Below are 26,148 nucleotides of genomic sequence, written 5' to 3'. Positions count from 1 at the left end.
CTCTTCGTTTCTGAATCCAAGAGAGCAGAGCTATTTGGACACCACGAGAAAGGGCATCTACAACGACAGCAACGACAGCAACGACAGCAACGACAGCAACGACAGCAACGACAGCAACGACAGTAACGATAGTAACGACAGTAACGATAGCAACGATAGTAACGACAGCAACGACAGCAACGATAGCAACGACAGTAACGACAGCAACGACAGCAACGACAGTAACGATAGTAACGACAGCAACGACAGTAACGACAGCAACGATAGCAACGATAGTAACGACAGCAACGATAGCAACGATAGTAACGACAGCAACGATAGCAACAACAGCAACGACAGCAACGATAGCAACGATAGCAACGACAGCAACGACAGCAACGAAAGCAACGACAGCAACGAAAGCAACGAAAGCAACGAAAGCAACGAAAGCAACGAAAGCAACGAAAGCAACGAAAGCAACGAAAGCAACGAAAGCAACGAAAGCAACGAAAGCAACGAAAGCAACGAAAGCAACGAAAGCAACGAAAGTAATAAGCGGCGTGCCGCTACCGTCCCATGCCTATGCCTATACGCAGTAAAATTTACTTGGCCGGCATGGGGGTAGGGCGCGGCCGAGAAACGAAAAATGTAGGGGGGCTCTACAACTAGCAAAAGTTGGCTCTACGAATAGCACTCCTCGACTTATATTACCGCCCAACGGCCTGTCGGTGGCGTATTCGCGCTCTCCATGCGGGTCGAGCAATAGGATGGAATTCACGGCAGACATCAGGACGCGATGGAGACAGAGAAAGACGGGTGAGGTGTCAAACATTTCAATTGCCAGTTTTTGCCCCTCCTTCCCATCCCATATAAGGTGCACCTAATCTGCGCCAACCATACCTAAGGCGAAAAGACGACTATGACTTCGCAACATAAAAGCCGGGCAAGAAGCCAGCCAGCAGGTCCAGAAACCCCCCCGTTCCCAGGCTCCCCCCAAAAAACGGACTGTGCCTGCCACCCGCGCGGCGAATCTTCGAGACAGAACACCGTACAAAAAACAAGTCAATAGAGGCAGTAGTAGTAGTATGTCCAAACACCTGGTTCGGGGCAGCCGCCGCCGCGGCAGGTGGTGATGTATCGGTAGACGATTGAATGAGGAACAGATGGAGACGAGGAACCCAAAGGCCGTTCAGGGGCTCGGTGACCAAACAAAGTTCGTGTCCAAGGAGGTGTCCAACGAAGGGAACCTGTCGATCGCGACTGCTTCACATCTCCAACAGCAGAGCAGGCTCAGTTCCAAAGCTGGCCGAGACAAGATCCAGGCGTCAGAGCCAGTCTCACCTCCATGCCCCTTGACTCAAGGACAAGAGGCCTGCCACGCAGTCCATGTCACCCTTTTTGCTTGGGCTCACCTCACCACGCATGAACCTCTCCACCTCGTCCTCGCGCGACCGCGGGGTCGGCCGGTCCGCGTCGTCGAATATCTCAATGGCACCGCCCTTGGATAGCGCGTGCGGCCGCGACGGCGCCGTGTTTGCTCTGCTGCTCAGGAACGCTGGACCCTTGTGCTCACCGAGCGCGGGCATCCGGCGGGAATTCTGAGGCTTGGTCGCCGGGCCGGCCGGTAAGGGCCGTCGACGCGGGTTGCCCTGCGAGCTCCCGTCCTCATCCGGGCTCCAGTTCTCCTTGTCAGAGTCTGTGGGCGACACGAGCATGGCGACCTTGACCTTGCCGCCTGAGCTCTCGCGAGGCTTCTCCAGGTCTGTTGTCCCAATGTTCTCGAGGCGAGCATATGTAGACGACGTCCTGCCAAACTTGGCCTTCTTACTCTGACGCGGCTGCGTTGATCGTGTCAGGGAAGCGTTCCGCTTGGCGGCACTCGGTTGCAGGACGCCACTGGAAGATCGCAGCAAGCTAATGGCCGCAATGGCAGAACCGTTTGACTCGTTCTCGGCCTGGGCCGTGAGCTCGTCACGCCTCTCTGCGTCTGCGCAGGACTCCCAGGCATGAACATCCCTAGACCGACCTCGGGGAAGTCGCGGTGGCAGAGACTTCGTCAGGGCTGAGATTGGCGGCAGTGTGATGGATGGCAGCGCGCTATGGCTACGCTGAAGGCCACGGCGGGCAGGAGGAAGGCCGGGCAGTGTGCTCGACGGCCGAGGGGGTGGAGCACGTGTGGGTGAAGCTTGGTTGGAAACAAGCTCAGCCTTGCCCTCAAGGGACAAGGACAATCTGAAGTGGGAGGTGGACTTGGCCGCGTTGTGCGTCGTGTCAGACGAGCAAGACGACGGCTGGAAAGGCTCAAGCCTGGCGGTCATGTTAGTATCGACGCGTACCTGGGTCGTGTTTGGTCTCACCTTAACGAATCGTCACCGCCACGTCCCAGCGTGGACGGCGTCGAGAAAGAGCTCCCGAGGTTCCATCTGTTGGCAAGATAGCCAACAGAGCTCGAGAATGAGGGAATCGGCGCGTCAGAGCCCTCCTGGGAGCGCTGTGAAGACGGGGCTTCCTGACTCTGGGGCGGCGTCGTCTGGGATTGGCCCTTGGGATTGCTGTCTTGGCTCCCGGTCCTCGGTGTTGACGCGTCCACGAAGGAGTGCTCTGGGCTGTGCTCCTCAGCCGTAGGAGACGCAGGCCCGCGTTCTACCCTCAGAGGGCCAACGGAATCCAAGTCCTGCCCTAAGCCAGCAATGAAGCTTCGTGACGCGGTACCGTCCGAAAGACCATGAACGCCGCCGTACCTAAGGGCGGCGAGTTCCTCTGGTGTCAACGGACGCGATTTGCGGCGGTCGTTTTGTCGTCGGTTCTGGAACCATATCTAGATGGAACATGTTAGTAGGCGGCTCGGTACGCGAAGAAACGCCAGTCGACGCGTTCTCTAGGCTTGCGGGGCGATGTGGTTGGTAAACTCACTTGTACCTCCTTCTCGTTGAGGGAGACGCGGTCCACGATTTCGAGACGCGCCTGCTTGTCAGGCTTGGGGTTGTTCTTGTACGCCTCTTCCAGAATCATCTTGTCCTTGGCACTACATCATCCGCAATTAGCTCGGTCGCGTCGACGGGGTCTATTTGTTGACGGGGACCAAACATACGCGGTACGTTTCCTCTTGCCCTTGGGATGCTTCTCCCCGTCCTGGATGGAGGAGCCATTGGAGATTTCTGAGAGTATGGAGGAGTCGTTGTGGCCGGCGGAGGGGCTGGCGTCGCGCAGCACGGGCGAAACAGTGGTCGGGTCGTCGGACATGTTGGGCGGGAGGTAGGGTCGGACGAGTCGAGGAGAGATGGGAGCGGGTGGTCGTATCACGTAAGTGTATGCATTACTGAGGTCCGTACGACGCGAGAGCCGATGCGAGACGAGAGGTAGATTGACGATGATGGTCGACTGCTCTCGTGTGAGAGGACGCGGAGGTGGTGGTGGTGGTGGTGGTGGTGGTGGAGGAAGCGTAGGTGCAGAGGCCAAGGCGTGTAGTATGGGAAGTACACGACACGACGGGACGGGGATGGCGTCGAGCGTGGAGCCGCGGACGGAAGACTAAATGGGATGGGCCGGCAAAGCCAAAAGCGCGTGCAGCGAGCCAAGTCGCGATGCGAGTACGTACAGGGACGTACAAGAAAATAGTAGAGCGAGAAAGAGAGAGAGAGAGAGAAAGCGGCGGAGAGGAGAACGAGGATGGGATGTGAGTTCGCATACGCCCCTCCAGAGGATGCCTTATGGAGCCCACCTACCGTGCACTGCGCTGAGGTGCGCTGCGCTGCCACCACTAACGCATCCCGCGTTGTGCCCCCATACTGGAGCAAATCACGTCGCGCCTCAGCGCTGTAGGCGGCTTAGCTTGTCAACACGCGTTGCACGTGCCCGCGACGGCGGTCTCATCCGGCGCCCGCCCGCCCGCCCGCCCGCCACGGTCTGGTCTGGTCTGCCTCCAGGGTCCACCGAGTCCGCTGCTCCAGGCGCTCCTCCACTGGCGGCCAGGCCTGGCTCCATAGGTTGGATGTTGTGCTCAACCCCGACCGCCACCAGTTCGCAGCTCCAGTCCGCCGCTGCAGCACCACCACCACCACCACCACCACCACCGACCGCCATTGAAGCTCCCGTCCAGCTGCTTCCCTCCCGACGCCCCCCAGGCACGAACCAACAACACGCCCGCCCCCAGCCTCCTCGTTTCCATTTGGCTCAATGCTGTGCTACAGTGCTGCACGGGACCCCGTATTGACATGGGATGAAATAGGAAAACTTCTCGTGCCCCGTTCAGACGAAAATCCGGGCCCTGTTTACGAGTCTGTCCGTCTTGAAAACAAGAGTAATAATTATGGCTGGGCGGCGCGCCGTTGGACCACCACCACCACCACCACCACCACCATGCAAAATCCAAGACCCCCCCGGTGTTAGTTGGCTGCGGCACATGAAGCGCGCGCGTTCAGAACCCGCTTCCCTTTCCCCAACCCCATGCAAAACGCGGTGGGTTACGTGCGTACGCATGTCCAGAACCAGCTCCATCGTTCACCCGCCCATACGTACCCCGGTCCTCATCCGCCCTTGCCTCGCTCCATCACATCACACCGATCTTTTCCGGCCCCGCCGCGGAACCGTCACGACACGCGCCAGACGCGCCCAACCCGCTTGCTTGCCCGCCTGCGTCAGTGAGATTTTTAGTGTGCAGGCATGGGACGACAGCGGCGCTCTGCCGATTGCAAGTAATTTGCTATTGTTATAGCTGTTGCTGTCGTTGCTGCCGTTGCTGCTGTGGTAGGGCGGGCTATACAACTAGCAAAAGTTAGCTCTACGCATAGCACTACTCAATGTGAATGATCAGGTCCTCGTTCGCCTCCATCCGCCAGTAGAATAGCGGTCTTTGATTGCATCGAGAGACGCCACTTTAACTTCCATACCTCCTCCGTGCCTCTAGACGTTGTTCCAGTCTCGATGCACCTACGGGTCCCAAGTCAGCAAGGAATTTTCTGGAATTGGTGGCTTCGCCCGCGTCTACGGCGCCTCATATTAGACTACACGCGTCTTGGCCGTAATTTAATTGTGTGCCATATCGTCGACTAGCATGTAAAGCTCCTATTAAATGTGCTGCCTTTAGATTTGCCATCTGACCACTACGTTTGTATCAGGGTGCAAGCTGTTCTGTGATTGTAAACAAGCCCGAGCGTGCTCAACTGTACGCGCTATTGCCGCAGAGGTGAGCCTCGGACTGCCCAAGCAAGGAAAAGCTCCGTCGAAATCGGCACTGCCGCAGAAGCGTGTCTCAACAATGACGAGGCTGACCTATGCCCGAGCTCCAGCTCGCAGATGACAAGGAACATGGCCGGGGCGGCAGAAAATGGAAGCCACCACAGACAATCACACGTTTTCCTGTGATCTAGGGTAGGACCGCCGCAAACGTCACACCATCGTCACCGCACGTCGCAGCGAAGAGGAGCTCGTACAACGTTGGCGAAGGTAGTTTTAATGGTTAGTCTAGCTATCTGATTGCTGCTCACTTTTTTTTTGGTGCAGCGACGTCGTCATGTCTACCCCAAGCCAGGGCTCGACGGGTAGAGGTTCCGCCGCCCTCCATTCACGCTCTCGTAAAACCCCAACGAATCTCATCCTGTATCATCAATGATCATGCCGCCCACGTGCCGCAAAGCGACCTAGTCCCGTCACAGCGGCCAATGCTCTCTCAAGCCCATGCTCCTGCGCGTGGCAAATCGTTTACAGGTCGTCGTCAGACTGCTCATCAGGCAGGGGCTGGGCAGCGGCGGCGTCCATCTCCTTCTCGTACTCCTTGAGGAGAGCCTCGTCGACCTGGGCGGTGGGAGGAGCCAGGGCGGGGGCGGCGACGAACTCCTATTGCGGCGGGTCAGCATACGTCACAGTGCCGGGCCGTGTCATGCGGTGGGGGTTAGACGGGACTGACCAGCTGGGGGTTGCCAACGAGCTTGCGGGCGAGCCACAGGAAAGGCTTCTCGAAGTTATAGTTGGACTTGGCCGAAATGTCGTAGTACTGGAGGTTCTTCTTGCGGTGGAAGGTGATGGTCTTGGCCTTGACTTTTCGCTCCTTGACGTCGACCTTGTTGCCGCAAAGGACGATGGGGATGTTCTCGCAAACGCGGACGAGGTCACCTGCAGTAAATCTCGGTTAGTAGCTGCGCCGTGCACGCGGGCGAACATGGGCTCGGGGACTTACGGTGCCAGTTGGGGACGTTCTTGTACGTGATGCGGGAGGTGACGTCGAACATGATGATGCCGCACTGGCCGTTGATGTAGTAGCCATCGCGGAGACCGCCGAACTTCTCCTGGCCGGCAGTGTCCCAGACGTCGAACTGGATCTGGCCGAAGTTCTGCGATGACAGGTCAGCGCGTTTGCCCCGCCATGGGGGGAAGTTGGGCACGCCCGGCACTTACGGTGGTGAAGCCAAGAGGGTGAACCTCGACACCGAGGGTGGCCATGTACTTCTTCTCGAACTCGCCAGTCAAGTGACGCTTGACGAAGGTGGTCTACACAGGCAACGGCCGTCTGTTAGCATGGGAGCGTGAGGTCCGAGGTCGCGAGCTGCGCTGCGCTGGCCGGCGGAGGCGGGGTAGCAGTTCGGCGGGCGGTCGATAAAGACACAGCGAGGCTCGGAGGAAGGCAATCTCGACGTACCTTGCCGGTACCACCGTCGCCGACAAGCACGAGCTTGAAGGTGGGAGTCTGCTGCTCAGCCATCTTTGCGGTCCGATTCGATGTCGTAGCCAAGATTCTTCCGGTGATGTAAACAAGCGGGGTGCACTGATCGTGGCGTTAGCCTGGGGACGGCGGACGCGGGACGTAGGCTCGCTTCGATGGGCCAAAAAAAAAAGGAAGCGAGGACGGAGGAGGGCGCACGCTCGTTGTGCTGATGTTGTCGGATGCGAGGGGAGGATGCGTAGCGGCGGAGGGGGGAGAGGACCGTACCTGTGTGTTGAGGGCCTCCCTGGGGGTGCGAAATTGTGCAGTGGAAAGGCAAACTTGCACAAGACGAGACAGGCCTGCTTGGGTGTTTTGAAAGGCGGCGGGGAAAGCTGGGCTGGGCCAGGGCAGCCTCATCAAAGCGAAAAATTCAATCTGCTGGGGGGCGGGCGCCCGGTGGGCTCCTGCACGTGATGTCAGTGAAGCGCCTCCCAATCAGCGGACAGGGGTTGGTGGCCAGCCCGTGGCACAAACAACGTCACCGCCTGCTCCACAGGCTGGGCTGCAGGCGCTGTGAGCTCGAGGCTGGAAGAGCCCAGAGCACCTAAGCAAGCTCCAGCCCCTAGCGGCCCTAGGCGGTGCTGGCCATGCCTAATCTGCCAAGCGGTCTAGTGAACCAGCTCCTCGCTGCTAGAGCTGAAACCTCTGGAGGCATTTGCTGTGCGTTTCGCTGCTCAACTGCAATAATGGATTGCGTCTGGTGCTCTTCTCGTGTAAGGCAGTGCATCAGGCTCGCACGAATGAATGGAGACACCCCGCCGCCCGGCTGCCCGCGGTAGTCGCTGAGCATCCGTCTGGTTTGTGCCTATCACTCACCCTGAAATCATGGGGCAGGCACCCACCAGACACCAGCCAGGCACCCGTGGCAAACGAATGTTCAAGAGTTGCTGTCGTTGCTGCCGTTGCTATCGTTGCTGCCGTTGCTGCTGCGGTAGGGCGGGCTCTACAACTACCTAGCAAAGGGTGGCTCTACGAATAGCACCAATGCCTTGAAGCGTCACTCCTTGGGGATGGCGACGCCCGAACCCGTCGTTAGGTTGCGCCTGTGCCCAACCAGCACACTGCCTGGGGATCCGCCCGGCGCCCGACATGACCACCTTGGGATCACAAATATCACGTTGCCTAGCTCGTGGCGTGATGTTTGCCTCAGCTGCCCTGACTCCTTGACTGTCTGACTCTCAGTGAAGCGAGCTGCCTGGATGAGCTGTCACCCCCTTGCAGCCCGACGGCTCAGTGCCCATAAGCTCCTGCGAGGTAGCTCTGTAGAAGCTGATAACGGACGTTAGACTTCCTGTTGGTAGAGGTGTTTAGCCTACAAATAGTAACCTCCAATCTCGCAAATCCCAACGATGCCTGCTTCCTTCCAAACATCCCCTCGGGCGCGAAAAGTCAGCCAGCTCAAAGTTCATGCGCTGTCATGACAAAATCAGGTAACCGTTGCCTGACCATTCCCGTCTACAGCGGAAGAATATGGCAGCCCAACATGCCTCTGCCACCCCAATCTCTCGTCGGAGTCAACGTCAGCCGGAGCTCCTCCCGCTGTGATACGCCCGTTGTTCGGGATACTCTGATAAAGATGTTGCCCTGCGACCAAGGTTAGCGAGACAATACTTGTCAGGGCCGATCGTAACCTACCCCTTCGTTGCCCTGCACGCATTCGGCCACTTTCTTGAGGTTGTCGTGGTTCGACTTGTTGACGTAGCCGAAGACGCGAATCTCATCTCCTGCCTTCAAGCCGGCTCGCTCCGCTGGGCTGCCGGGAGCGACCGAGTTTACCCTAGCAAACGGTTCCTCGGCGGCCGTTGGCAAGGAGTCGGGCAGGATCGGCTGCTGCGAGCTGCCGGCTGGAACGGGTTCGGCGTCATCAACGTTGGCAAAGTGCTCGTGAAGGAACTTCTCTATGTTCGACATGAGATCCTTGTAGTCGTTTCGGAGCCTGATGATCCGAGCTCGCGTGGTTCGGACTACAAACAGTCAGTGCCCGTGCCTGACCTCATTTCGCCTGCAGCAGGTCCTCTTACTCTGGGCCACGTCGATATCTGCTCGCGGGAACCCATCTCTAGTGAGGAGAGGCGTCTCCATGTCCACTCCGTGCTGGCGTCTGGTTAGCACGCGCGAAGCCGTGGCGATGTCATGATGATGAACTGTACCGAGTCGAGCACTGCACCGAGAGCCTTCAGCTCTGCCTCCGTGTCGTCCTTCTTGCGTTGCAGCTCGGCGAAGCTCAGATGCCCCGCCTGACCATTTGTCCTTGCAGCGCTCGTAGGCCCCGAGGGCACAGTGGGTGCGTGGAGAGTGTTCATCCTGAGGGGTAGTCCCATGCTACGGACCCTCTCTGCTTGGGAACCTGAATTCTCTTGGCCTGATCCAGGAAGAGCCGCCGACAATAAAAAGGGCGATGCACTACTCCGTATCGCCCACGTGAGGTGATGATGTTGCGGTCGCCATCTGGAGCTTACACCACCTTCGTTACGTAGAGCTTCGTAGCCTTGGAGGGGCTTCCTGTAGGTCTGTGGCGCAGCGGTCTGAACATCTGTGGCGCACGCCAGCTCAGGCCAATCATGGGCCCAGTCGCTCACCCTGTCGGTGGGGAGCCAGGCTCGCCTGTGCAGGCTGGGCTGGCGGGCTGGGATGCTGCAGTGGGCTGCCAGCACCTGCAACCACCTGGCACCAGACTAGCGTGTGTCGGAGGGACCAACAAAGACCTGGTGCCCTGCGAGCTGCCGACGTCACTTTCCACCCTGCACAACACCTCGAGCCGCGTGCCTCGCCCGCAACCACCATCGCTAGCAGCTCACCACCTCCCCTTGCCGCGACGACGGTGACCAGTCGCCGGCATGGCGTCCAAGGTGGATGCCCGGCTCTTGAAGTCGACAAAGTTTCCACCCGAGTTCAACCAGAGGGTCGATATGAAGAAGGTCAACGAGCAGGTCATGAAAAAGTTCGTCTCCCACTCCCGGCCTGTCGCCAACGCGTGGAGCTCGCATGCTGACTGGACTCTGCACAGATGGATTCACAAAAGGATCGGCGAGATTCTCAACGGCGAGGACGACGTTCTCAGTGATCTCTGCATGAACCTGCTCAAGGCCCGTCAATTCGTATGTTCCCCCCTCCTCCACACACCCAAGCTTGTGCAACCAGCTAATTCCTCAGCAGCCTGACATCAAATCGATCCAAATCCAGCTTACCGGCTTTCTCGACAAAGACACTGCTTCGTTCTGCAAAGAGCTCTGGAATATGTTGCTCAGCGCTCAGTCCAACAAGTCAGGAGTGCCTCAGGAGCTTCTCGAAGCGAAGAAGCTTGAACTCATGCAGAAAACGGTTTGTTTGAGTCCCTCGATGGGAAAGGAGCCGTAGCTAACTTGGAACCTGCAGTTCGATGCCGACAAAACCGCAGAGGTTGCGCGACGAAGCCATAGCAACGACGACCGTGATACCCGAGATCGTCGGCCTGGCGGCGACAGTTGGCAGGCTGCCCCAAGACGCGGTGATCGTGCCTTTTCGAACCGTGGACGGGGAGGATATTCTCGTGGTCGCCCGCGATCCCCTTCCCCTGGCCCGCGTGGTCGTGGTTCTCGAGACGCGTATGGACGTGACAGCTACGTCCCACAGGCGAGACGTGGCCGTGATCAGGTCTCGAGACGTGGCCCAAGCGGTAGATCACTGTCTCGTTCACGCTCGCGCTCGCGCTCGCGTGGTTCCGTCACACCCCGTCGACGCTCTGCGACTCCGCCTCGACCGCGGGACTCACGAAAGAGATCGCGATCTCCTCGCCGCCCTAGCGATCGACGACGTCGTTCTAGGTATAGCAGCTCCCCGCTTAGCTCGCCTGAGCGGAGGTCGCCCTCACCGAAGCGAAGGCGGCGGTCTCCCTCGTCCAACCTGTCGGCGGATCGTGGTCGACGCCGTTATTCCTCGTCGCGTTCCTTGAGCCCAAGGTCTGACACTCGCAGCCGCAGCCGTAGCCGCGGACGAAGTGTTTCCCGCAGTCGCAGTCGATCCCGCCGCGACAGCCGCAGCCGCAGCCGCAGCCGCAGCCGAAGCCGAAGCTACAGCAGCGATCGCAGCCGGTCGCGTAGCCGCAGTCGGAGCCGCAGTCGCAGTCGAAGCCGCAGCCCAGACAGACGACCCTCTGCACACAGCCGCCACCGGGATGAGGGACGCGGCAAAAGTCGCCGGGAGCGCAGCTACAGCCGCCGTTCGGACCATAGCCGCTCCCCACGCGGCCAAGGTCGACGCGATGGAGGTTCTCGACACGGAGACCGCTGGACCCCTGGAAACAAAGGCAGACATGGTCGGAGGCGTAACAGTTCATCCGAATCTTCACCCGCAAGCGGCCGTGGGAGCCCAGCTGATGTTTTGGAAGATAAACGACGCACAGCCCCGCGCAAACCGATGGCGTCCATTGAGAAGGACCACGAGGTGGGTGGCTCCGCTTGAGAGCGCCGGAGAGAATTTACGTCTCGAGGGCATTGCACTGACCTACGGGGCGTCTCAGCTCAATCGAGCCCAAATCGACCAGGGCTTACTCAAAGATAAGCTCTTGCAAGAGAAGACCCTCTTGCTGAAGAAGAACAAGGAAGAGGACACCGTTTGATTGAACGCGGCGTTGCCGCTTGAGGCCAAGGCTAACTGTATTGCTTGCAAGACAATGCCTCGATTTGACACGGGCGTCTGGCCTGTGGCTATTTCTGTAAGGCGCACGCGGCGCTGGGCTTGGGATGGGAGGCTGGATGCACCCACTACACTTGTGTATGAAGTATGACTACCGAGCTAGCAAATCATGTAGAACAAACAAATAAGCCAAGTCAACGGCCCATCACTCGGCGAGGTCATTGAGATATGTGCTCAACCCGGGACCTAACGCGTCTCCACCAATCGATGATCACTCACTCACATGCAAGGTTAACACAACTATGGAGTTGTAATTCGGCGGGAGAAAATGTGGCATTAAGAGGGGGAAGCCCGACATGAAGTCCGGCGTGTCGGACCTAGCAGTCCCGTCCCCATGTCGACGAAGTTCAGTAGCCCCCGTGCTTTCCAGCATACTGCCTGCCTGCCTGCCTGCCTGCCCACGCAAACCCATCTATCTGACCGTCCCATACTGCGACAGTAGCCAGGGTCGTACAGAACGTATCCGGAAACCATGAAAAGGAAAAAAAAAAAAAATGTCACCGAAAAAACTCCATCGCTATGCACTATATCGAATGACCCCCTGTCTCTGAAAGTGGTGGCGACGCGAGGGCACGCCCCCGTCACTCATCGCCAAAAAACTTCTTGGGTCGCCTGGCTCTGCCGGATCGTCGCGACGTGAGGCTTGCAGACTCCTCTCGCTGTGGTGGCTCCCCGTCGTGGTCTGGCTGGCCCCTACCGATGGCAGCAAGGGTCTCGCTGCGCGGTGGGCGGGAGGTGCCGCCGCTTCGCTGCTTCGTCGTCTTCTTCACCGTCCGCGTTTGCGCGTTGATCGTGATTCTAGGCCGCTTCGTCCTCTGGCCCGACTCCTACGTCAGGTCCATCTTCTCGTCCTCGGGGCCGCCGTCGAGTCTGTCGCCGACCGAGCTCAGGCCGGAGCTGGCTGCCGACGGGGACGACGCATGGTGGTGGCCGTTTGTCTGCGCTCCGGCTCCGGCGTGGTGGTCCGCATCGGCGTCATCGCCGTGCGGCGGTGTAAAGTACGCGCGGCTGCGCTGCATGACCCAGTCGTCGATGCTCGTGATGGGTCCGCCCTCGACCTGAATCTCCGCGACCGTGTCGAGCGGCTTTCCGATAAGGGTGCCGTTCCATTTCGAGTCCTCGCCCGTCTTGCTGTGCTTCATCTTAAGAGCTGTATTCGCCGTCAGCGGATCTGCGTGTTCAGCGCGACACCTGGTCGCAGCCGGCCCGTCGTCGACGACCGAGGAATGTGCTTGACCTACCGCTCAGATAGTCGGTCGCGTCAGACTCGCCGTCGCCCTTGCCCATCTCCATCAGCTCCTTCATGACGGGGCCCGAGAACCACTCGAGGAACTCGTCCACGCCGCGCAGGTCCTCCTCGTCTCGCCAGTGCTCGTCCGTGGGCGTCCGCTCCGGCTGCAGCGCGCCCACATCCTGCAGCGCCATGCGCAGCTCCACCACCGTGTAGTCGCCCGCGTCGTCGCGCGCGTGCACCGCATGCGCGGCCGTCTTCTCGCACAGAGTCTGCATGTATCGCGCCGCCAGGTCGGTCAGGGAGTCGAGCACTGCGCCCCGCGTCGCGTGGTAGCCCGCCGCGCGGAGCACCTGCAGGATCACGGGCCGCAGCAGGGCGTGGAAAATCGCCGGCTGCCCGGCCATGTCGAGGGTGGTTTGGTAAAGCTAGCTGTCGTGTGTGTGTGTTTGGAGGAGCGTGGTGTTGATGGCTGCTTGTCTAGTTTGATGGCCGCGAGAGTTGCTCGAACCGGTGCCGTCGCAGTCTGGGCTTCATCGGGTAGGTCGATGCTGGCACACGAGGCGCATGTTTTACAGAGTGCAAGGACGGGTTCTGCAGGCGGGCAGCGCTCGGTGTCGGCTTCGTGCGTTGGATGCAGTGTCGAGGTTTAAAGGTCTGGCAAGCACGTTTGGAGCACCGTTCACCATGCCAGGCGTACAGTGTCACTGAAGCAGCGTTCGCACTAGGCACTGTACGCACAACACACAAGTCAACGGTCGATCCTTAGTCCTCAGTCCTCGTGATGCCACGATAGCCACGATGTAAATTGACAAATATTTGATTAGGTGTTTGGGACAATTCAGTTCATCATTGGAATCCGCTGCTATTGGTTCATTGCAGTTTGCGTGACCTCTCGAGATTACATCCGCCGTGCGTTTGCGTATCCAACCTGATAGCGATTCAACTCCAAGGCGATTCAATCATATGGCGATTCAATCATATGGCGATTCAACCACATGGCAATTCAACCATATGACGATTCAAACTCATGGCGATCCAGCCCTATGGCAATCCAGCAGTGGACTGCAGTGGCTCATTCATGCCGTCTGCTAGTCCTTAACGCCGCTGTACTTGTTGATCCAGTCAATCACCTCGCGGTGCCATACCAGCGAGTTTTCCGGCCTCAGCACCCACTAGTGCCGTCAGTCACTTCATCTTCCGAATCATTGCACTGTGATTGTACTCACATGGTTCTCGTCGGGGAACATGACCAGCTTGCTGGGAACGTTCCGAGCCTGCAGCACGTTGAACATGGCCAGACCCTCAGACACTGGCAGACGGTAGTCGAGTTCGTTGTGAATTACCTATATCACGGTCAGCAGCCCATCGGTGATTCGAGGGGCAACTCTGCTCACCAGCTGCGGCGTCGCCCAATTTTGAGTGTAGAGCGAGGGATCCCATTTTGCGTAAATGTCTCTGCTCTCCCAAAGGGTGCCGCCAAAGTCGTGCTCTGGGAAGAAGAGCTCCTCGGTGGACCACTGGTTCTGTGTCGAAAACACACCGTCGTGGCACACAAGGGCCTTGAACTTCCGCCCCAAATCATGGCCTTGTACCCAGTCTATCCTGTTGTCAGTGCCTGATCCTGGACTCAAAAGCGGGGGATCTGCAACTCACTGATCATATACCCTCCATACGACGCACCAAGAGCCACAGCACGTGAAGTGTCAATGTAGCTCACCTCCTTCTCCAGATACTCGAAGCACTTGACAAGGTCGTCGTATGGGTTGCCGCCCCAGTTCCGAGTAATAGCATCAGTGTGCTTTTGACCGTAGCCGGTGCTACCTGTTGGGTTAGGTGACACAGCCACGTAGCCCTGTTCAGCGAAGATGGCCGGGTTCCAGCGGGTGCTCCAGTCATCGACCCAAGCGGACTGTGGACCACCATGGATCAGGAACGCCAGAGGGTACTTCTTCGAGGGGTCAAAGTTGGACGGCTTCGTGATGAGAGCGTGGTTGTCGTATCCAGCCGAGCCCGGATACCAGATCTCGTCGCATTGAGACTTGTGGAGGCCAAATGACTTGCCGTTCTTCGAACTCGACGATACCTCGGTGGTCTTCTTAGTCGAGGGATCCAGGATGGCGTAGCTGGAGCTCTCGATGCGAGAACGCGTGGAAATGAGCAAAGACGGGCCATTCCCCAGCAGCTTAGCCTCGGCAACGGAGCCGTCTTCGTGTATGGCGACCGGAGTCTTGGTCGCCTCCTTGGGTGATGAAGGTAGCTTCCACAGCTTGACTCTGCCATGCATCTCTGCCGCGACATACAGCTCCTTCCCATCATCGCTCCAGATAATCCAATCTGGCTTCAAGTCCCAGCCTCCTTCTCCATCAGCCGTTTCATAGAACTCTTGCACGTTGCTCAGGTCGGTGACGTCTGGGATCAGCAGCAACCTCGTCTTATCGGCTTCGTACTGGTCGTGCTTCATTCTGGCAAAGGCAATTTGCTTGCCATCCCTCGAGAAGGTCGGTGCGATGCTGTAGCCTCGCAGCTTGCCTGTCTGGACAATTTGGGGCTGCGAGGGCTTCTCAACAAACGACTTGATGGGCACATAGTACAGGTCTGTCTTGGTATACCGCGCCGGATTCAGCTCAGGATCTTTGGCGACAAAGCAGATGCCGTGGGTAGCGATGTCAAAGTCTCCGGTGCCGCCAAAGGGAGGAACCGGGGAGCTTAGGCCCGTGCCTGCGAGCAGGTTGGTGAAGCCGGGGGTCTCCAAGGACCATTTGCCATCAATCTTGGCAAGCTCGCCGTACCAAAGCGAGTTCTGGTTCTCCGTCGACCAGGCATCCCAATGGCGGACGAAGAGCGAGGTGTAGATCTTGGCCGTGGAGTGGGACTTGGCCTCGGCGGTCGGCCAGTACATTTCGCCCTTGGGCGTGGTCAAGGCGGCGCAGCAGATGGCGACCTTGCCTGAGGACAGCTGCTTGGCTTTGGGGCTGGAGATGCTACCTGCGAGGTAGTGAATCATGTGTGGCCTGTCCAGGGTCAGCAGCCTCGTCGGGGATTCCGATGCTTCCTTGAACGGCCAACCTACTCGGACTTGTCGCCCAGCTGCTGGGACATGATCATGGTGCATCCATTCTCGCCAGGCTTGAGGTACAAGACCTCCTTCTCGCCAATCCAGATGGGTTCGCTGGCCCCGGGGTCCTCGGAGACCAGGTGGGAGCTGCCGTCCTTGATGTTGAGGACGCGAATCGACGACGACTTGGAGTGCGTCTCGAACGAGTAGGACGACACCTGTTGGCGGAGTTCTCATCAGCGATTGGGTCCCCCATGAGGCATCCTGCAGCCATCCACCGTCTCATGACCGTCTACGTCGTGTGCAACGCGAACATGTACATACCGTGTAGAGCGCGAGCTCTCCAGTGGAGTTGGGGGCGCCAGCGGACCGCCGCGGGGCCGAGAGGAGCACCTCGGGGGTAAAGTGGGCAGCCTGGACGGTCATCTTGACACGGACGCGGGCTGATGAGCTTGGTGTTGATGCTACGGGTTGGGAGAAAGCCAGGAACGGCAAACAGACGGGTGCCCCTCTCGGTACTCTGGGCGAGGGGCTTTATATAATTGAGTTGCGAGCTGGCCGGGAAGCTTCCTGGTAGCTTTGCGGTCAGTGCAGCGACGGCGGCAACGGCAGCAGCACAGGTCAGGTCAGTGGCACCTGCCACCTTCCCAATGCCGTCAAATGGACTGACGCCTCCCGCTTTCCAATTGATCATGGAGCATGGAGCTTCCCCCCCCATCTTCAACCCCGCACCCCGCCTGGCCTTCGGTCATTGTCCACTCATCACCACCGCTCTGCTCACCTTGACCGGTGTTGGCCTGCAGCTGGAGCCAATAATGGCTTGTCCCTCCTTCTGCACAGCTCGTCACTGGCGTCCACGGTCATCCATGCCAGGCACCCAAAGCAGAACCTCGCGCGCCATCACGACATCCTTTCCGTCATTTGCTTCGCTTGCTCTGCCGTCCAAGGCGCGGCTACGGTAGCCGACGGCCCTCTACCGTCGTCCTCTGTACACTGAGTGACCGGACGGGTCTTGTGGACCATCAAGGTGGGTTCCGTTTCTCTCCTAACATTTCCGGTTTAAGCGGCCGATTAATGCCACACACTGCTGTGCTCCTCGTATGCTGCCCGGGAGTCTGGGACCACGCTCGTGTCGACACCGGGCGTGCGACGAGTACGTAAACATGACTGTTGCGCCGTGCAGGGACTTTTGTCTCCCGGCTCGTACCGCTTCTCTGTATTCCACGTAGCATTCACGCGCGAATGCGTCTGAGAAGCCGCTTTGCCTGCCCTGCAAACGCATTGCTCGAGTGGCTCTAACGTACTAAGTGTGTGTGAAGTTCTAGCATCATGTCGCCGTGACCCACGCCTCGAGGTCTTGATACCTGCAAACCGGCCAGCCAAACGCCATCCTGCTCGCATTCGAGCCCATTGAGTGACCCCTATAATCATGCCATGCCATTATCAACGCCAAAAAAGCATCATCACTATTCCTGAGAGGATAGGTACCGCCACGTCGTCTACTTTCTCGACGCGCCAAAGTTGGTCCTCTTCTTGCCCATCTGCGAGTCTCCCTCACTCTCCTCCGTCTCCTTCTCCTTCTTCTTCGACTTGGAGTTCTTGCCTGTACCCGACGATGGCGTCGGATGCGCTGACCCGCTATCACGGAACGACGCAGACACTGGCGTTGGGGCGTGCGACGCGGGCGTAGAACCCGGTGTTGAATCCTAGACGGGTCGCCGCTTTGTCAGTTTCCGGAGATTCTCTTGATCGCACGCAAGGGGCCATTGCGCAAGGCCTGCTCCTCCCCAAGAAGATGCGCGTATGCCACTCACCCCGTTGTTCGGCCTGTACGACACCGACGACCGCGAAAACACGCGGTTCTGCTCCGCCGGGCCCGCCTTGCGCCGCTGCGCCGCCGCACCGCTCTGTCCCTTCATATAGTTGTCGAAGCCCGTGATGATGTTGCCAGCAGGCGTGCTGTCCAGGTACGCGGCCTCCTTGCTCGCGATGCTGTCCTCGACCGCCGCCTAGCGCACGTTGTCAGCACAACACGAATAGTCTCCTCGTATCCAGATCCAAAAGGCCTTACGAGTTTCCGCTCCTGGGCTCTGCGCCGCTCGACCAGCTCCCGCACCCTCGCCTGGGCCTTCTTGTATTCTGACAGGCTCGCTGGCGCGTTGCCGGCCGCGCCGCCTTTGTTGTCTGCCATCGGCTCGGATGTCGCTGCGATGGATGGGGAATGCGCCACTATCAAGATTCGGAATGATGAGGGCCCGCGGGCTCAGAGCGCGCGACGTCGTTGAGCGTGGCCGAGCCGAGTCGCGGTTGATGTCGGAGCCAGAATTGGCGGACCGCAGGACAATGCTGTCGCCAGACTTATGGCGGGCGGGCGGCAGTGGTGGGGCGCATGTCTACCACCACCACCTTAACCTGGGTATACTTTACAATGATTGCGCTTTGCAACGATGCCTTAACGACATAATGTGCAGTTCTTTAAATTCAATATCACTGACACATTGGCATAGTTGTGATATGCTAGCGCAACGCGAGATGAAAGAAACGAGGCGCGCGAACTGCATAGCAGTGATAGAAGGCGATACCGGCCCCGGAATATGAGAACCGATCTGTAAGAGCAGTAATGCCTCTACGTAGTTGTATTATCGGACCCTTAACATGTACGAAGTAGGCTACCTTCAGATCGATATCCTCAGTTGCTCATCCGCCCACCATCGCGCGTATACATCGTCACGATACATGCTTGTAGCGAATCGGTAGTCGTTAAATGCTCTTAACAGATGGCATGCAGGGGAGTTGGTATACAAGATGTGCCTGTCTGATCGTCTAATGTACAAGCCGCCACTTCAGCCTTGCCCTCAGGCTGGGGCATGCTTTCCCTCTGTTCTTACAGTATCATAGTATACACGATCGCTATGCCTTGCGCCTGCTCTTTGGCGCTAGAAGCTCGTAAACGCCCATCTCCTTGGCCACCTCGACGAGGACCCTCCTCTTGTCCTCGTAGGCGCCCTCGTCGGGCCAGTATTTCTTCTGGAGGTACTCGTAGAGGGCCTCGCCGCGGCGGGCGTCACCCTCGAGGCGCTCCGCGTCGCCGTCGGCCCACGCCAGGAGCGCCCTGTCGAGGTCGCGCTTGGCGAGCATGAGGCGCCTGCGCTGCGAGGGCGTATCCCACGCGAGCTTGGTGGTGCCGAGGAGGAGCTCCATCGCGAGCGTCTCGGGCGGCAGGAAGCCAAAGACATCCTTGAGGGCGGTCAGGGCGACGAGGAGACCAGCATTGTCCTTGAGCCGGCGGAAGGTGTGGAGCATCTTGCGGGCGAGTTGTCCGTCGGTGCCGTCGGGCTGGAACACCTGCTTGAACTTGAGCGTCTCCTTGAAGAGGGCGCGAGTTGCTTCGGTCTCCTCCTGGAGGGCGTCAGGGGCCACGACGTGGAGTCGGTTCACGGCCAGTGTCTTCCACAGCGCGCTGAAGGTGTACGGGTCAGGGGCGAGCCCGCGCTCGGCCACAAAGGAGTGGTACAGCGTCATGGCCTCCTTCGGCTGACCGGCTTGGATGTAAGACTCGAGCAGCTGGTTCATCATGAACGCGTCGGGGCTGATTTCGGAGTCGCGGAACGCATCCCAGAGCGACTCGAGCTTTCCGTGCAGGTCGCGCAGGCGGTAGTTCTCCGCCAGCAGAGAGAACGTCTCCAACGTCGCCCTTGGCCACGGTGCTGTGCCTGATGAGAGGCTCTGTTGCTGTTTGCTACCAGCCTGTCGTGCGCGCACAAAGTTGGTGCGCGACTCAATCATGTCCCAGGCTAGCTTGTCCGCCTTAACGAGGTCATCGGCACCGCCTGACCTCTGCCACGCACCGATCAAGCCGTTGAGGTGTATCGGTGCAGCCTCGACGCCTTTTGATCGCATAAACTCGACCACGCTGAAGGCGCCGTCGAGGTCGCCAGCGCCAATTAGCCGCTTGAGCCATTTGCCGAGGAAGAACTTGTTTGCGACCACCGAGGGCATGTATCTTTGCCGCTTAAGGTCAATCTGGCCGTCGCTCATCATATCGACAAAGGCGTACAGGGCGTTTTCGGTCTGATTGGTGGTGAGAAAGTACGACACCACCTGGTCGTAGTCCGCAAGCTTCATCTCCTTGCCCAAGAGGTCCCTCATCTGGCGGTAAGTCGCCCAGGCCCGCTCTTGACTCTCCGAGGTGCCCTGCTCGGAGAGCGTCCGGATCAGAGGCATGAGTATGCGCGCATCCATGTGCCTTTCCAGGAGCTTGGCTGTAGCTCGCTCCGCCTGCTCCATGTCCCCCACTCGGCAGTACATGCGTACGCCGAGCTCCCAAAACTGCTGAAAGGTCTCTGATTTCTCATCACCCAGAGTGCTCATGCATCGCTTCCAGTTGTCGATAGCCTTGGACTCCCATCCGTCGACAAAGACGGCCTCGATAGTCAGCAGTTGCTGTGATGGAGCGAGAGTGATCTTGGCCTCGCTCATGTCCCTCGCCAGCATGGAGACATGGGCTAGCCTGTGCGTGTTGATGGATTCATCCGCGGAGAATATCGTCCATAGGAGATCCCAGACGTCAATGGGGACGTTGCTCCAACCCCGCGCCAGAGGAAGTCGAGCTGCATGGTACGCTTTGTAGACAGACGACACGCTCTTCTTTGTAAGGCCAGGATCTCGACGCAAATCTCGAAAGACACGGGCGAGGATGGAGTTGAGCCTGGTGATCTTCTTTCGCTGATTCGGCGTCCACGGCCGTTCGGGAATCTGCGGCGGGGCGGCCTGTCGTCGTCCGGACTCGTCGAGAAGTGGCAGATCCGGCAAGTCCTGTCGCAGTTCGTCCAGGATCTCCTTTGGCAGACCAGCGCCGGCTTCTTCTATCTCCGCGTCAATCGAGTCCGTGTACGCCTGCATCTTGGCCATCATCTTCTCCAGATCGTCGGCCGATGCCACCTTGTCCACATCGCCGCCCATCTCTCGCATGACCGTCTGGAACGCATCGCGCTCTTCTTGAGTCGCTAGAGCGCTCCTGATGTCGAATAGCGCATCTTTGAGTTCTGAGCCATCGAGCCTGCTCAGCGAGGTGCCGAATTCGTCCTCGTCGAGCTCCGTGCGGCTCTTGTCGTTCTGCTCGAAGAACCGGACCGAAAAGCCTTCCTTGTCGCCATTTTTCGGGGCCCCTTGCAGCTCCTGAATACCCTGGAGGTACTGTCGCAGCTCATTCTGGTCCGGCTGACGGCTGATGGCGCCAGATGTTCGGGATTGCGGCTTCGACCTCCTCCGCGACGCCTGGGAGCTGTAAGCGGCGGCCGACGTTTGCGCGGCCTGCCGTCGGATGCTAGAAAGACATGCTCGGCATATAGGACCGCTTCGGCTGCCGAGATCGAGGAGCAGCGGCCGGCCGGGCATGCTTTGACGGTGCTGCGAGGGAGAGGGGACTCGAATCCGGTCTTGGTGCTCGACGAGATGCAGGTGAAGTCGAGGAAGAAAGTCCCCCTGTCGGACCTGCTGCGACTTCCTCGGCCTTATCGATAAGGAGGCCTCCATCAACTTTCCAGGTTCTTAGCGTGCTGGAGCCACTGTAACGAGCAGGCGGTGACCTGTCGCGCCGCCCAGCAGGTGGTGCAGGGACCGGCAGAATTTTATTTTTCGAGGAGCGGCCATCCATCCGCCTGGCATTCTTCCTTTGCGCCTCAAGATACCCTCCAACAGTCTGGACGTAAAAAATGTCCAATTCAACGCCCGAGTACCTGCGCTTCACAGGGCACCGGTCCTTTGCCCGGCGGCTCACCATCTCGACCCTCACCGGCCGGCCCATCCACATCTCCAAGATCCGCAGCTCGTCACCAACCAACCCCGGTCTCGCCTCCCATGAGATCTCCTTCCTGCGGCTGCTCGAGGCCGTCACCAACGGCTCCTCGATGCAAATATCCTACACGGGCACGACGATAACGTACCACCCGGGCCTCATCTCCGGCACCATCGCGGGCCAGGGCGCTGTCGAGGGCGACGTCATAGAGCACCATATCCCGGACTCGTGTACCCGCGGCGTCACCTACTTCCTGCTGCCGCTGTGCCTGCTGGCGCCCTTCTCCAAGGCGCACATGAACGTCCGCTTCTCCGGCCCCGGCGTCATCACCGCCGCGACGGAGACGGGTGACGTCTCTGTCGACACGTTCCGAACGGCCGTCCTCCCGCTCTTTGGCCTCTTCGGCATCCCTCCCGCGCGCATCGAGCTGCGCGTGCTGTCAAGGTCGTGTGCCGGGCCCGGCGGCAAGGGCGGCGGCGGGTGCGTCGAGCTGCGCTTCGCGAGCCAGGTCCGACTGCCCAAGACGTTGCACCTGAACCGCAGTCCCGGCAGGATAAAGCGCATCCGCGGCGTCGCGTACTGCACTGGCGTATCGGCGTCCAACAACGCCCGCATGATTCACTCGGCGCGCGAGATCCTCAACCCGCTCGTGTCGGACATTCACGTCGCGGCGCAGTACGACCAGGCGCCGCTGGTGCCCACGGACAAGGCCGGGAACAAGCGCCGGTTGGGCATCGGGTTCGGCCTCAGCCTCGTCGCCGAGTCGAGCTCCACGGGCGTGCTGTACTCGGCGGATGTGGTCGTGCCGCCGTCGGGTGGTGTCGTCCCTGAGGATATCGGCAAGCGGTGCGCGTACCAGCTGCTGGAGCAGATTGAGCAGGGCGGTTGTGTGAGCCAAGTGTCTGCGGGCACCGTGCTGATACTCATGGCTATGGGGTCAGAAGACGTGGGTCGGCTACGGATAGGGAGGGAAGTCATTGGGACGGAGGACCTGGTAGGGCTGGCGAGAGATCTCAAGACGTTTGGCGCGAGCAGCTGGGGTTTGCGAGACGTTGAGGACGAGTCGAGAGACTTGGTCGTTTCAGTAAAGGGTTCCGGCGTCGGCAACGTGGGAAGGAAAATAGCGTAAATTCACAAGACAAGAATCAAGTCACACGACACACCAGAGACGACGAAAAGGCTGTGCGCGTGAGATCATACATGCATTTACATTCGTTGCTGGTATCGACGGCCTATCTATTGGGATGCTGCGTCGCCGTTTGAGCCGCGGCACCTTGTCTCCTCGCCCGCAGAGCTGCCAAAGTCGCACCGTAGCCAATAGTCTGGAGCGAGTTGGCTGCGGAGCGTTCGAGATCAATCGCCGCGGAGGCGAGCGAGCGGATGATGTGGTACTCGCCGAGGACCGCGTTGCCCGAGTTCATAATATCCGATAGTTGGGATCTCGAGCTGGCTTCAGTCGCGACTGGCCGCAGCAGTGAGCCCGACGCTTCCATGCGTTCACTCCCCTCGCCTTCCTGCCCGTTTGGATTCAACGTCCGAAGCTCCACATCGCCGTCTTCGACGTCATCTATGTCGACGCCCGGTGCGTGCCGCAGCACACCGCGTTCCTCCGCATCCAAATCCTCGGCGGACCGTGCAGTCGCCAGCTCCTGCGCAATGTCCGGCACCAGCGGCCTAAACGTCTTGAGGGCGACGCGCAGCTTCTCCCTTTGTGTATGCACCGTGAGCATCAGGCACTGCACGGCAAGTATGACTACGTCTGCTAGAACGTAGTATAGTCGGTAGGTCGGGGGCCGCTGCCCGACAAAGTCGATGATGAGCCCGCCGTGCTGGTATCCCCTGTGGAAGCCAGGCCCGTGTGGCAGACGGCCGAATAGGTGTAGTAGCATGCAAACGAGGTTGGGTATTACGACGAGCAGGACGTGTAGACGGCTGGCGGGCATGAAGAATGGAAAGGAGTTGTCCTTGGGCGTCAGGTAGGTGTACTGGCCGGCAGCGCGCAGCAGGAAGCGAAACATGGAGCATCTTGAGGGGAGCGAGGTCAGCGGGTGCCTTCTGCCAGTCTGGGGAACTTGGCCGCATACTCCATATAGTACAGGGCGCTCAGCTCGGCAAAGACGACGAGGTCGAGCGTCTTGAGGAGGTGTGTGATGAATGTGAGCTTCTTGGCGAGGCCGGGGTTTCGCTTCTTGCGGCTCCTCTTCTTGCGCCGGGGCCGCGACTCGGAGCGCGACCGGGACGGGGACCGCGCGGCATCGCCCACGTCGCCGTTGTCGTCGGCTTCGTCGTCTTCTCTATCGACGGGCGGCGGCGGCGCGCTCGGGGCTCCCGCGGCACGTGGCGATGTCTCGTCGCCGGGCGCCGTCCAGCGGGGGGAGGCGTCATCGCTCATGGTATTTGGCTGTCGTCATCGGCGCTGGCTGAGCCGGTTCTGCATCGGAGCAGCTCGAGCTCAAGCGGAGCGCGTCATGGATATCGTGGTCATGGACGGTGGAGGGCGTGGCCGCAGGAAAGTCGCGAAACGCTGACGTTGGCCTGACTGGGGGTTTGGAGGTGGTGGTGCTTGAGCTTGTGCAGGGATGAACGGCCTGCAACGGGTGGGCTGGCGGGTGCAGGTGCTTGTGGTTGGAGAGCTCTGGCGGGGCTGGTTGCGGCGCGTGCGCCTGGAAGTGGTGTGGTTTGGGCTCAGCCTGTCAGTTGGCTCCCGCTGTTGCGGCACCAACAAGGTGGGCGGGCCAGGCGGGTCACTCAGCGTGCCGCCTCGCATCAAGGTAAATCCGATAGCGGAGGGCTCACCCATCGCCCACCGCTTACCGCAGTGGAGGTGACCAGCTCCCAGCGGACGAGACAGAGCCTGAGGGACAGGACCCCGCCATCCGAGGTGGGATGCCAACTAAAAAGTCACCATCGCAAAGTGACTCAGCCAGGCACAACGTCCACATCCCCCCCATCGACCGCCCAACCCAACGACAGCACCAAGGGGAGAGCGAGCGAGCGCGCGCAATCGACATGACGACCTCGAGCTCCGCCCCGTCGGGCGACCTCACAAGTCAGATCCTGCTGGCCCTGTCCAAGGCGAGCCCGATCCAAACCGCCGATGCCTTCCCCGATGCCCAGTTCCAGGACGTCAAGGCCGCCCTCGACCGGCTGGGGTCCCGGTCAATGATCACGTACGAGACGATTGAGCGCGAGGAGGCCCTCCTGGAGCCCGAGGCCGAGCAGATTGCCGAGCACGGCTCGCACGAGGCCCGTGTCTTTGAGGCGCTGAAGCAGGCCATGGAAGGCCTGACGGTCCAGGAGCTGGAAAAGGCCATTGGCGACAAGAACGTCACCAAGCTGGGTCAGGGCAAGGCCTTTAGAGAGAAGTGGATCTCCAAGAGCAAGGACGGCAAGCTGGTGGCCACGGTATGTTTTCCGAAGGAGTTGGGGCTCGGAGGGCCCCTAAAGGTATCCGTCCAAGCATACAACGGCTGACCAGGCGGACAACAGGCCGATTCCATCCAGGACGTCACCCGGGCACAGCTGCAAAAGATCAAGGAGACGCGGACGGGCGACGCTAAGGTCATCGCTGACCTGAAGAAGCGCAAGCTCATCCGCATGCAAAAGATCATCACCTTCAAGGCGGACAAGGGCCCCAAGTTCGCGCTCGAGATTCAAAAGGAAGAGACGGACCTGACGGCCGACATGATTGCGTCGGGGGCGTGGAAGTCGGCGACCTTCAAGCCGTACAACTTCAAGGCGCTGGGGTCGGACCAGAATGCTGGCGCGCTGCACCCGCTCAACAAGGTGCGACACGAGTTCCGGCAAATTTTCTTCGAGATGGGCTTCGAGGAGATGCCGACCAATAAGTTCGTGGAGACGGGCTTCTGGAACTTTGACGCGCTCTTCGTACCGCAGCAGCACCCGGCGCGCGACCTACAGGACACGTTCTACATCTCGGACCCCAAGGTGGCGGAGAAGCCGCGGCCGCAGGGGGAGGGCCAGGACACGGAGGCGTACTGGAACAACGTCAAGGAGGTGCACCAGAACGGCAAGTATGGGTCGATCGGATACCGGTACCCGTGGTCGGCGGATGAGTCTCTCAAGCTGGTGCTGCGGACGCACACGACGTCCATCTCGGCGGCGATGCTGCACAAGCTGGCGGCGACTAAGGGCCCGGACGGGCGGCCGAAGCCGGCACGGTACTTTTCCATCGACCGCGTGTTCCGCAACGAGACGGTGGACGCGACGCACTTGGCCGAGTTCCACCAGGTGGAGGGCGTCATCGCCGACTACGGGCTGTCGCTGGGCGGGCTGATGGAGTTTATGGAGATCTTCTTCACCAAGATGGGCATCACGGACCTCAAGTTCAAGCCGGCGTACAACCCGTACACGGAGCCGAGCATGGAGATCTTCTCGTACCACAAGGGGCTCAACAAGCTGGTGGAGATTGGCAACAGCGGCATGTTCCGGCCCGAGATGCTCGAGGCCATGGGCCTGCCCAAGGACATGCGCGTCTTCGGCTGGGGACTGAGCCTGGAGCGGCCGACCATGATCAAGTACAAAATCTCCAACATCCGCGAGCTGCTGGGGCACAAGGTGGACCTGGGTTTCATTGAGCGGAACCCGGCGGTGAGACTAGAGAAGGAGTAGATGTTGGAAATCGAAGAGAGAGCGAGAGAGCGTGAGAGACAGAGAGATGCGGTAGACTTGCACGCCGTGGGGCGCGC

The 26,148-nt window shown here is 59.6% G+C and overlaps 11 protein-coding genes across 11 annotated transcripts; 3 read left to right on the top strand and 8 right to left on the bottom strand.

The window, feature by feature from the left end:
* Positions 1-1,316: 1,316 nt before the first annotated feature.
* PLICBS_007215 (uncharacterized protein) lies at positions 1,317-3,222 on the bottom strand (the record flags this gene model as incomplete). Its single annotated transcript, XM_018320634.2, has 4 exons — positions 1,317-2,286; positions 2,337-2,797; positions 2,893-3,004; positions 3,071-3,222. 4 exons carry the CDS (start codon positions 3,220-3,222, stop codon positions 1,317-1,319), a joined length of 1,695 nt encoding a protein of 564 aa, XP_018180531.2.
* Positions 3,223-5,679: 2,457 nt separating this feature from the next.
* Positions 5,680-6,676, bottom strand: PLICBS_007214 (GTP-binding nuclear protein gsp1/Ran; the record flags this gene model as incomplete). The annotated part of the gene is made up of 5 exons (XM_018320633.2): positions 5,680-5,814; positions 5,885-6,090; positions 6,155-6,308; positions 6,373-6,465; positions 6,614-6,676. The coding sequence occupies 5 exons, from the start codon at positions 6,674-6,676 to the stop codon at positions 5,680-5,682; spliced, it is 651 nt and encodes a 216-aa protein (XP_018180530.1).
* Positions 6,677-8,134: 1,458 nt separating this feature from the next.
* Positions 8,135-8,982, bottom strand: PLICBS_007213 (putative 26S proteasome regulatory subunit; the record flags this gene model as incomplete). The annotated part of the gene is made up of 4 exons (XM_018320632.1): positions 8,135-8,263; positions 8,315-8,643; positions 8,701-8,773; positions 8,830-8,982. 4 exons carry the CDS (start codon positions 8,980-8,982, stop codon positions 8,135-8,137), a joined length of 684 nt encoding a protein of 227 aa, XP_018180529.1.
* A 534-nt stretch (positions 8,983-9,516) lies between these two features.
* Positions 9,517-10,461, top strand: PLICBS_007212 (uncharacterized protein; the record flags this gene model as incomplete). The annotated part of the gene is made up of 5 exons (XM_065601128.1): positions 9,517-9,620; positions 9,687-9,777; positions 9,836-10,000; positions 10,055-10,078; positions 10,339-10,461. The coding sequence occupies 5 exons, from the start codon at positions 9,517-9,519 to the stop codon at positions 10,459-10,461; spliced, it is 507 nt and encodes a 168-aa protein (XP_065457200.1).
* Positions 10,462-12,180: 1,719 nt separating this feature from the next.
* Positions 12,181-12,991, bottom strand: PLICBS_007211 (uncharacterized protein; the record flags this gene model as incomplete). The annotated part of the gene is made up of 2 exons (XM_018320630.2): positions 12,181-12,503; positions 12,595-12,991. 2 exons carry the CDS (start codon positions 12,989-12,991, stop codon positions 12,181-12,183), a joined length of 720 nt encoding a protein of 239 aa, XP_018180527.2.
* Positions 12,992-13,675: 684 nt separating this feature from the next.
* PLICBS_007210 (uncharacterized protein) lies at positions 13,676-16,068 on the bottom strand (the record flags this gene model as incomplete). Its single annotated transcript, XM_018320629.2, has 6 exons — positions 13,676-13,759; positions 13,814-13,930; positions 13,982-14,184; positions 14,241-15,598; positions 15,658-15,860; positions 15,967-16,068. 6 exons carry the CDS (start codon positions 16,066-16,068, stop codon positions 13,676-13,678), a joined length of 2,067 nt encoding a protein of 688 aa, XP_018180526.2.
* Positions 16,069-17,141: 1,073 nt separating this feature from the next.
* Positions 17,142-17,833, bottom strand: PLICBS_007209 (uncharacterized protein; the record flags this gene model as incomplete). Its single annotated transcript, XM_018320628.2, has 3 exons — positions 17,142-17,348; positions 17,457-17,651; positions 17,714-17,833. The coding sequence occupies 3 exons, from the start codon at positions 17,831-17,833 to the stop codon at positions 17,142-17,144; spliced, it is 522 nt and encodes a 173-aa protein (XP_018180525.1).
* Positions 17,834-18,552: 719 nt separating this feature from the next.
* On the bottom strand, positions 18,553-21,039 carry PLICBS_007208 (uncharacterized protein; the record flags this gene model as incomplete). The annotated part of the gene is made up of 1 exon (XM_018320626.2): positions 18,553-21,039. One exon carries the CDS (start codon positions 21,037-21,039, stop codon positions 18,553-18,555), a length of 2,487 nt encoding a protein of 828 aa, XP_018180523.2.
* Positions 21,040-21,356: 317 nt separating this feature from the next.
* Positions 21,357-22,568, top strand: PLICBS_007207 (uncharacterized protein; the record flags this gene model as incomplete). Its single annotated transcript, XM_018320625.2, has 1 exon — positions 21,357-22,568. The coding sequence occupies one exon, from the start codon at positions 21,357-21,359 to the stop codon at positions 22,566-22,568; it is 1,212 nt and encodes a 403-aa protein (XP_018180522.1).
* A 103-nt stretch (positions 22,569-22,671) lies between these two features.
* Positions 22,672-23,831, bottom strand: PLICBS_007206 (uncharacterized protein; the record flags this gene model as incomplete). The annotated part of the gene is made up of 2 exons (XM_018320624.2): positions 22,672-23,464; positions 23,524-23,831. 2 exons carry the CDS (start codon positions 23,829-23,831, stop codon positions 22,672-22,674), a joined length of 1,101 nt encoding a protein of 366 aa, XP_018180521.2.
* A 617-nt stretch (positions 23,832-24,448) lies between these two features.
* PLICBS_007205 (phenylalanyl-tRNA synthetase, beta subunit, cytoplasmic) lies at positions 24,449-26,071 on the top strand (the record flags this gene model as incomplete). The annotated part of the gene is made up of 2 exons (XM_018320623.2): positions 24,449-24,844; positions 24,929-26,071. 2 exons carry the CDS (start codon positions 24,449-24,451, stop codon positions 26,069-26,071), a joined length of 1,539 nt encoding a protein of 512 aa, XP_018180520.1.
* Positions 26,072-26,148: the final 77 nt, after the last annotated feature.

Source organism: Purpureocillium lilacinum (assembly GCF_023168085.1).
Source record: "Purpureocillium lilacinum CBS 284.36 DNA, scaffold_5, whole genome shotgun sequence".
NCBI classification, from domain to species: domain Eukaryota; kingdom Fungi; phylum Ascomycota; class Sordariomycetes; order Hypocreales; family Ophiocordycipitaceae; genus Purpureocillium; species Purpureocillium lilacinum.
This window is presented reverse-complemented; position numbering and strand designations above follow the sequence as displayed.